Source organism: Panthera onca, chromosome A1, assembly GCF_046562875.1.
Source record: "Panthera onca isolate mPanOnc1 chromosome A1, mPanOnc1 haplotype 2, whole genome shotgun sequence".
Taxonomy (NCBI): domain Eukaryota; kingdom Metazoa; phylum Chordata; class Mammalia; order Carnivora; family Felidae; genus Panthera; species Panthera onca.
The window spans coordinates 229,182,231-229,192,152 of record NC_138339.1 but is presented as its reverse complement, the minus strand read 5'-3'; the positions used below and the strand labels follow the sequence as shown (position 1 = coordinate 229,192,152).

General features: G+C 40.2%; 1 protein-coding gene across 2 annotated transcripts; it reads right to left on the bottom strand.

Moving 5' to 3' along the window:
- Nucleotides 1–673: 673 nt before the first annotated feature.
- On the bottom strand, nucleotides 674–9,883 carry ZAR1L (zygote arrest 1 like). 2 transcript variants are annotated; one of them, XM_060637405.3, is made up of 4 exons: nucleotides 7,543–9,881; nucleotides 6,692–6,784; nucleotides 5,104–5,178; nucleotides 674–994 (listed from the first exon to the last, which is right to left on the bottom strand). In XM_060637405.3, exons 1-4 carry the CDS (start codon nucleotides 8,200–8,202, stop codon nucleotides 851–853), a joined length of 972 nt encoding a protein of 323 aa, XP_060493388.3. In that variant the 5' UTR covers nucleotides 8,203–9,881; the 3' UTR covers nucleotides 674–850. The 2 variants fall into 2 exon arrangements, with proteins under 2 accessions (XP_060493388.3, XP_060493389.3); XM_060637406.3 differs by lacking the exon at nucleotides 6,692–6,784 and having other exon boundaries at nucleotides 7,543–9,883.
- Between the last annotated feature and the right edge of the window lie 39 nt (nucleotides 9,884–9,922).

Here is a 9,922-nt window from a genome sequence, read left to right as displayed (position 1 = left end):
GGCTCTTTCTGTTCCCTTGGGTCAAGACCATCTCCTTTTCTCTAAGCTCCCTTATCCTGCAGGTCTCCATTCTCATGCTGCCTCATCCCAACCACCCTACCTAAAAGCTCACTCTATCACAGCACTGTTCCCTTCACAGCACTTACCACATTTGAATCCGAAAAAAATACATATATCTTATATGTACACATATATATGTGTATTTATATGTGTACATATATGTATACATATGTATATATATACACACGTATGTATGTATGTATACATACATAAATATATGTACGTGCATATATATGCAGTAGTTCAAGCTATGGAGCAAGTCAGAGTCCATGTGGGTTCAAATCCTGGCTCTACACTTTGATCTCTCTGTGGCTCCCTCTCCTTATCTCTTAAGAGGGGGTATAATAGTTTGCACTTAATATGGCTGCTATAATGAGTTACAATCCATAGCACATAATAAATGCTGTTTAAGCATTTGCTACAATTATTATGTATAGCTGAAGGCCAGGACCTTGCCCCTCATCATCTCTGTATTTCCAGTGCTTAGAACAACCAGCTGATAAAAGTTTGTCAAATGACTATTGTTCCCTTCATATAAGTGACAGTATCTACCATTTCCCAATATTGTATGGATGTTTTTACCCCGAGATCACCAATTAATGTGCCTTCATGGTCTATTTTACATGCATTTATTTTATTCTACTCACACTGTACAATTGTTAAGCAACCTACAAAAAGTACAAAAGCCTAGTCCGTTTTCCAATACCAGGTCAGAGCTAAGTTGCAAAAAAGGAACAGTACCGTAAGTTACAAGGAAAGTTTGGGTGTCCTGTACAAGTCATACTGCCTGTCACATGATGTATTTAAAGCTGTAAGTATTGCCACAGGAGAATCTCTTGTCTTTGCAGCGACCACACAGTTCCTGTCGATGCGGCCTCCTTAGATCAATGTGTCTTTTCTTTTGAGGACAGGAACAACGAGACTTTGAACAGGTCTTTAGAAAACAAGGAACAGTTTGGACACTAAATAGTTAAATCAGTGTTTCAAATATAATCCTCAAATTAAAATACTTCTCCCCACCATCCCTATCCTTGATATCGTCATCTTCCTTTGAGTCCTATGAGAAGTCCTAGACCAAGTTGTACAGAGATACTCACATCCCACTAAATGCTATGCATTTTTCAAGATCAAAGAGCAAAGATAGTATTTGAGACAATACTGCTAAGCCAACCAAGAGGATCTCATGACAGAAAAAGGTTTGAGAAGTTAGAGTTTATAGAATTTCTTCACTAATAGGTTTTTACATCTGTAGCCAGGTAGGGGTGAGAGGCAGTGAGTATTAAGCAATTTGATTATCTAGGCTGGAATATTTGAAAACATTAGAGCAGTGTCTCAACCAGCTGTACTGTACCCACCAGCAAACATCTGGCAATGTCTGGAGATGCTTTTTGGTTGTCACAACTAGGGGGAAGGGTACTATAGAGGAAGCTAATTCTCTTCTTGCTCCAGAAATGCCTTATCTTCACTATAAAGTGTTCTTAACCATTATCACATTCGGTCTTCTGATAAATAAAAAATAAATAAATAAATAAATAAATAAATAAAAAATCACACCCCATGGAGACCAGTATACTGCCCTTGTACACCCTCTCAACCCTGCTTATCTTTAAAATTGATCACTGCTCCATTTTCTGCACGTGACCATAGCTAAAAAAAGTCAAGCTTTACAATTTATATTGTGGAACTAGGAATCTTCATTTTGCCAATCAAAGTCTAAATTATTTATGAAACATTGTACTACATTTATAACTTCCACTCTTCCAGTGACAAGTATGCATCCTTATAAGAAAATTCTAGTAGCTACTATTCACATGGTGTTTGCTGCATGCACTATTCTAGTACTTTATATAAATTCATTTAATCCTCACAATACTCTTACTGTGGAAAAAATAAATAAAAATATAAATAAATAAGGATTTACTCTAAAGGTAGGTTTCTGTTTCTGGCAATGGTGTACTAGGTAGTTTTGACCAAGCCACCTGCTTAGGATAACTAGAAAACCTGAGCTAAAGAAATAACTTTTAAAAATAACTATTTGAAGCACTACAGAATTATCAAAGCATTAGAGAAAGAAACCCAGAAGTGGAGGGGAGCCTGACATTTAGGACTATTTCCTCCCTAAAGGTCTGCCAATTCTGGAAGAAATGAAGGACAGTGAAAAGCTGAAAGGAAGTTTGACAAGTCAATGTAGCTGATGGTAATCTTAAATATGCCAAAATGGGAAAGAACTGGTAAACAGTTCAGGTTTTGTGTTGGGACCCTGAAAGGTTACAACCTAAGAATAAAGATGAACCAAAAATTGACCAGCTTTTACAGATGCTAAAGCCCAGTTTCAAAATAGCTCAACCCTGTTTAGAAAATAGCAATCTAAGAACTGTTAATATCCCTATCTTCCCACCAGAAGAAAGCAAATCTTCTGTGAAGGAAGATACTATCCTAGGCCTCAAATTATCACTGTAATTCTTCATATTCACTAGTCAACACTCAATCAAAAATAATCATATGAGGTACATGAGGAGATAGAACAACAAATTTGAAAAACATGGAAAATGACAATGATAGCAACAGAACCATAGGGCATTAAGTTAATGGAGTTACGTAGTACAGATTTTAAGATAATTATGCTTAACATGTTCAAAGAAATAAGACTGGTAAGTTCAGCAGAAAACTGGAAGTTATTTTTTAAAGACAAAAATTATAGCACTGAAAACAGAGTAACTTAAATCAACTCAACAGATGGATTTAATAGCAGATTGGAAATAGCTGAAGAAAGAATTAGAGAAACGGAAGACAGAGTGAGAGATGGGGCACTACAGGGTAAAATGTTCATTGGCTGATGTTTTTTCCCCCCTCTTATGGAACCTTGAAGCATCAACATTTTGGCAAAACCTTAAGCTAATTCTGTTTAAATGTGATCATTACATAGCACTGACTGAGTACTTGAAATTTGCAAACAGGGAGGAGTTACTGAGACTGTAATGTTATGGCCTCTTTATTTTAAAGTGTGTGCTAAGATACAAACGATTATGAGGGACATAGGTGAAATAAGTTTCCTTTAGTGTAAGTTTCTTAGCATTTTAACAGATCTCATTCAAGGGCCTATCTTACAACCTTATTCCACTGGTTGCTTCAAATGTGAAATAGACCTACCTGATAAAATCCTTTCACTCTTTATCTTGTAACTTTGAGAAGCTATTTAACCTCTAAGTTTTCATTTCTAAAAGGGATATAAAGAGCATTAACCTCAGAGGTTTTGTAAAATACATTTAAAAAAAAAATTTTAGGTTTATTTTAGTAGATGATATACAAACTGGAGCAAAGGGGGACAAAAGCATAGGAAATACAGAAAAGAACATAAAAGGCATAAGGGTTATGGTTAAAGGTCTAATATGAGTAACTGGAATAGAGAGATAATGGGGGTGTAAGTAATATTTTAAGAGATTATAGCTGATAATTTTCCAAAAGAGGTAACAATCTTCAAACTATAGATTCAAGAAATGCTATGAATCTCAACCAGATAAATACAAAGAAACCACAACTAGGCATCTAACTGTAAAACTACTGAAAAACAAAGCAGAGAGAAAGATCTTAAAAGCAAGTAGATTTAAGAAGGGGAATTAGTAATGCTAACAACCAACTTCAAAAACAATAAAGGTCATACCCTTAAAGAGCAGAAAGAAAACTACTGCCAACCTAAAAATTCTATACCCAGCAAAATTATCCTTTAAACCATCATCCAGGCAAAAGAGGATGTGTCACCTTCAGACCTGTGCTACAGTAAATATTAAAACATATTCTTCATGTAAAAGAAAAGTGGTCTCAGATACAAAAAGGAATGAAGAGCAGCAGAAAGGAAATATGTGTAGCTAAAGCTAAATGAATGACTATATAAAATAACGCCTTATGATGTTTAAAATTAAAATATACAACAGTAGTATATAAATTAGGATGAGGTGATAAGGAGTTAGAGTGTTCTAAGTTCACTGTATTGTCAAGGACAGGTATTATTAATGATTTATGCAAACTTTGATAGGTCAAAGAATCATGTTGGAATGTCTAAGGTAACTGCCAGAAGAATAGCAAACAATGAATAACTACCAAGATAATAGAGATGGGAAATTATTTTTTTATTTAAAAAAAAGTCACTTCAATGGAACACAAGAGGAATATAAGAAAATATATTTCAACCTACATTATATTAAACATAAACAGATTAAATGAGAATGTCCAACTAGAAAATCTAAAGGTAAACCATTCATAAACTGTTAGACTAGTTTTTTAAATATTTATTCCTAAGTAGGACAAAAAATTTATTTTTAAGTGAAGGATTGAGATCTTAAAAATGTCTCAGTTATGAAAACCAACTATGCCATACTTCTCTGAAAAGTTTAAAAAGAGGTCTCTACAAGGTGTTTTAGATATCTAATTCTGTGACTTCCTAGACCCCGGAGACACCATAAAATATGATCAAAGTTCTAATATTTACTACTTGCTTACACTTGGGCAAGTTATTTCTTCATCAACTTTAGCCTTCTGGTCTGGAACATGGGGATAACACCTACCTCAAAGTTTAGATTACAGGAGATAATGCATGTAAAGCACTTAGCCCAAAGTTTGGTACATAGTAAAAGCTTAATACAGGTTCCCTATTAAGTTACTACATCCATGTGGGATTATTGAAACACTATATCGTACACCTGAAATTAATGTAACACTATATGTTAACTAACTGGGATTAAAATTTAAAAACTCAAAAAAAAAATTACTACATCCAAATTGCACAAAGAGTGTTTGATAAACAACATATATGGCCCATACATAAATATACCGTATAAAGCAACTTAAGAGTTAATATGTCTCCTCTCCTACACCCCCCAAAATCCAGAATTTATTTTTCTAAAATGTTATAAAAATTCAAGGCATAGAGAACTTAACATTCCTATTCAAATACCCAATCTATCAAATCCTAACATTTTGCCACAGAAGCTTCATATTTAAGAATGGTAACCTTATAGACTCAATAAAAGTGCTCTACATGCTTACCTGACATTGGATTGCTTCTACTCGGTAAGGGTTAAAACTCTTTTGGCATTTGCAACACAGTTGTTTGAAATAAACCTAAAAAGAAATAAGGGGTTTTTATATATACATATATATACACACAATATTATATGTACCTTAGGCTCCCAGTTCTTAAGTAATCTCTTCCCCACTTTGTGCCCTGCTTTTGCCCAACCTCTACCTGAGGTCTTAAGTAGTGCTATCAGTCCCTTTTTCTCACTCTTTGAACCTCATTTCCTTACCTGCAAAATTGAGATACTACCACTTGCTTTTTCTATAATTCTGGCAACCATTAATGTACACAAAGTACCACAGTAAAAAATCTTCAATGGGAAGTAACTATTATAATTTTATTCATTGCATGAAGGCCAAACCCTTGACCTTTGCCTTCTGTCTTAGTCTATTAGCCTCTACTTTTTCATTTTCTCATTATTTCCCCACTTGAACTTCAAATTATTTATAGTTACCACCCATACATATTGTTTCTCAACTCTGCATTCTCTGGTGCACAGTTTCTCCCTGCTTCAGTTGGTGAACTCCTCCTAGTTAGCCTCAAAAATCCTGCCTGGACATCATGATGCCTTCCCTCTGACGGGGTTAATCAGCCGCCTCCTGTGTTATTTCTGCACCACTTCCAGGCCACAAATGCCACTGTGTCTAGCACCACATTGCATCTTATCTCCTAGGAGAATAAATGTCTTAAGGAGGAGTCCTAGGTCTTGTTCCTTTTATCCTAGCATCTCAGAGCGTGTTCATTAAACCCACTGGTTTTCTTCTGGCATAGCATAAAAATCTATTTGCTTCCAGGGTCTAGTAAATGGCTAATATGAAAAGTCAAGTTTTCATTCAGGTCTTAGCACACCTCCTTACCCGCTCCTTCTACAGGCCTTTAGCCAGAAAAGCAGTACCTAAAACGTGAAAGCACAGGGGACTCCAACTCAAAGGCTTGTTGAAGTTAATGAGATAGACCAGATGTCAGCTGTTGCAAAAGGAAGTGCACAAGCCCCGTGAAAGGAGAGAGAAGCTGCTTCGCCCCAGCCTGTTTTCATCGAGTCTATAGCGACCAGAGTCTAATCAGGGAAACTGGAAATGCAGATCATAAAGTCTTTCCCAATCTTAATGCGTTGACAACTAATTCAATTGAGAGAAAACTGCTTAGCCTACACAAGTCTGTCCAAGGCGAACCTTTACAATAAATTATTTCTCTTATAGCTCCACCTTGTGGACAAACTGTGGAAATTGCCTAGAGCCAAGGTCTCAACAGGCTCAAAACACACCAACTAAAAAATGATTATAGACAGTTCCACCGGACACAAGAGTTCACCGAAATAACATGCAATTCTGTTCCGCAGAACTAACGAGCTAAATGTAACATCAGTTCTGAGAGCCTCAGGTGTTCATGTGGACAGTCCAATTCAGTTCAAACATTAACCACGTACCGATAAAGTGCCTGGCACGAAGGATGCCAAATGAATGAGACAGCATTGTGGTCACGTTCCATTAGGAAACGCTCTCCCTCTAACATCTGTCTGCCCCATCCTCCTCCCATGTCCCGCTCACTTTTACTTACCTTATTAGTTCCAGAAATGCACCACACATAAGCACTCTCCCATCTGGTCTTACAATCTTTACAGTGAAAATAGCCATATTTTGGTTCCAAAAACTGCAGATAAGGGGGAAAAGTCTTTTACAATCTTTGGGGGGAAAGCCAGATCCTCTTTCCTTGTGGCTTTGTATAAAAAAACAAAAAGCCCGGCCACCTGAGTGGCTCAGTTGGTTAAGCATCCAACTCTTGATTTCAGCTCAGGTCATGATCTCACAGTTTGTGAGCTTGAGCCCCACATCAGGCTTCACACAGTGCAGATCCTGCTTGGGATTCTCTCTCACTCTCTCTCTCTCTCTCTCTCTCCCCCCTCCTCCCCCTTCTCCCACTTGCACACTCTCTCTCGCTCAAATTAAATGAATAAACTTGAAAAGAAAAAACAAAAAGCTTCCTTAACCTCATTCATAGCTATCCTCAAGGCTACTATGCTAATTTAGCATTTCATTGCTCAGGGATTACTCTGAGATTCTTATTTCTCCTCTCAAACTTTTCTAATGTTCTTTCAACAATGCCACCAGCACAATCTCCCCCAAAAGAAAATCTGGTCACATATTTGGCAGACCTGAAACCCCATCTCATCTCCTCATTCCCAATAGCAATGGTTACCAGACTTCTGAGTTTCACATGCTTAAAGTTAGCACCCTATTCTACCAAAAAGTGACAAAACATATAGGCCATTTAAAACATGTTATCAGAACTACCTCTCCTTCGTCAAGTACAAAGTGAAAGATTTTTTTTCTCTGTTACCCCAGAAATGGAAAGGAGGAAAGAGAGGATAAGGCGAGCGGAGGACTGAGGACAGGGAGGAGAAAGTTCACCTGGAAGTTGGGTTTCCGGAGCAGATCTGCTCCACCGACTCCCTGTGTCTGCTTGCTCTTCCCTTCCTGAGGGCTTGGGGTACCTTCCTCCCCCAACCCATGCTGGCAAAGCTCCTCCTGTTTGTCCTCCTCAGACCTTGGCGTTGGTGGTGACTGCTGCTGCTGCTGGCTGGCCTCCGCAGGACCCAAAAGTGCCTTCCTCTCCTGGTCTTCCCCCTCCTTTCGCGGCTGGATCAAGCCCCTGCGACCTATCACTGGAGAATAGACTCCCCAGGCCGGCAGGGGTACCTTGTGACCTGAGCTGCTCCAAGGGGAGCGGCTGCGCAAGGTGCGAGAACCCAGCGAGCACTGCACGGACTTGTCCACCCGCGGACTCACCTGCACCCCCACCTCCTTGGTGTTGGCCTTGCAAAGCCGCAGGCTCAGGCTGGGGTTCATCTGGGAGAGAATGGCCTTAAGCTGCGCCCTCTTGTAAGGGTCCATACAGTAGTCAGAGGCATTTGCGGGCACCAGCAACCCAGGCCTGGCCAGGAAAGTGGGGGGACCAGCATTTCGCCTCCAGTCAGGCTGTTTGTGTTCATAGAGTCCTGGCTGGCCCAAAGGCATCGTATTCCCATAGCCCTGGTACAAGCCACAGGGAACGCGGACAAAGCGTTCCATCTGCTCACCCGGCACCCAGGCACAGCACAAATCCCAGTGCGCTTTGTCTCCTTGTTTTGCCTTCCACCTTCATCCACCCTTCTTTTTCCTGATCAAGTTAGTTTAGGTCCGTTCCAAGCTTCTCCATTTATTTCAGATTCTGATGGGAGCTGCTGCCTATTTCCCTAATTAAAGGAGGACAGGAGATCTACCCATCTACAGAGGTCTAATGTCCACCTGATACCTATTTGCTCTTCCTATCTCTTCAACTCCTCCCAAATCTTTCTTCAAAGCTGTTTTTCATTTAGACTTCTTACTCACACACGTGCTTTCATTAGCATGATTTGAGCATACTAGAAGAGTATATGGAAGTAAGTATATCACGGCAGAGTTAATGAATGTAAAGACCCTGGTACCACAGGAGCAAGGAGAATAAAGTTGGGGGGGGGGGGAGGTGTATGTGGTGAGAAAATGTACTTTAGAAGGTTGTACTGTGTGCCAACAGCTCTCATTAAGTCATTCCTAGTGAGGGCCACTGTCCCAAAAGGTGAAAAAAGCAAATTGTTCTGATTTAGAGGGTAAATGGAAACTTAATCACAGCATAGTTAAGTATCCGAAATCAAAAGGACTTGAACTGAAACCTGGGCCTTGTTAGCAGGCAAGTTACTTAAGCAGGTGATTTGGTTTCCCCATCTGACAATACTAATTTATAGGATTATTACAAGATTAAATGTGATATTACCTATAAAGCACAAAGCAGAGTAACTCATGAGTGTTAAGTGGTAACTCTAACTGGGTAAGGATCAGAGCTGTGTGTTCCTTTGCTATTTAGACCTAGATGATCATAAACTTTGCTATCTGTACTGGTAAGGCTTCCTGCTAGAACAAAAGAAAAGGATCCAACTAAAACGACACTTATGTAACCAAGAAGAGCCCACCCTTTGTCTAATCTAAGGTTGTTTCATTGTTTACTGCTCAAGAGCTTTGTGACAGCAGCAAGGTCTATAAGCAGCTCTCACACCAGAACCCAGAAAATTTAGGTTATACCAGCCAGCCGTAATTAAGCTTCCTGCTACCCAGGTCACAGACCCTGTGAACGATGGGGACAGATTCCAGTCTTCCAAGGCGATTTAGAGAAAAGAAAGGCACAAAACAGGGTGACTGGCCGCTGTAAGAATATAAATAATACTACGGAAGCCTGCAGGGGGGAACACCTGCAGGAGAGCTACGGTCATTTCACAATTTTTCGAGGCTTAGAGGTCTTGGAAAGCTGCCACGTAAGAGCAACACGGGGACTAGAACTAGAGTTCTCTGACTTCAAATCTCAGCCCTTTCCACTCTATGCAGAGCACGCAACCGGGAAGGCAGTTAGCCACAACCACGGCCCACTCTGGGGGTTCCCAAGGTGGGCCACTTTAGGGGACGCCGTTCTTAGGGGAGAACAAAGGTCTTTCAAAGACCCCAGGCCGTGTACCCTAGCGGTCACCCAAACGTGAGGTGGGGCAGAGGGAATGAGGAGTGGCGAAGTACACTTTGTGCGCGGTCGCCCCCCCAGCAGCGCGGCCTGGTACTCCGAAGGCTCAGGGAGAAGACAAGAAGCACCCCAGCTCCGTCTTTACGCGGTTCCAGACCGGACGCTCAGCAGCCGTAAAAGCGCCTGGCTTTCGCCACACGGACGCTGCAGAGCCTGACTTCCGGGTGGCGCGCACGTTGCGTGCGCGTCATGGCGTCAACGCGTGAC

Coding starts and splice junctions, on each gene's coding strand:
- ZAR1L (XM_060637405.3), bottom strand. CDS start 8,202: ATGGAACGCTTTGTCCGCGTTCCCTGTGGCTTGTACCAGGGCTATGGG. Junction 5,179..6,691: donor GCATTTCTGGAACTAATAAG/GTAAGTAAAAGT, acceptor ATTTCTTTTTAG/GTTTATTTCAAACAACTGTG. Junction 995..5,103: donor TAGAAGCAATCCAATGTCAG/GTAAGCATGTAG, acceptor TGTTTTCTAAAG/ACCTGTTCAAAGTCTCGTTG.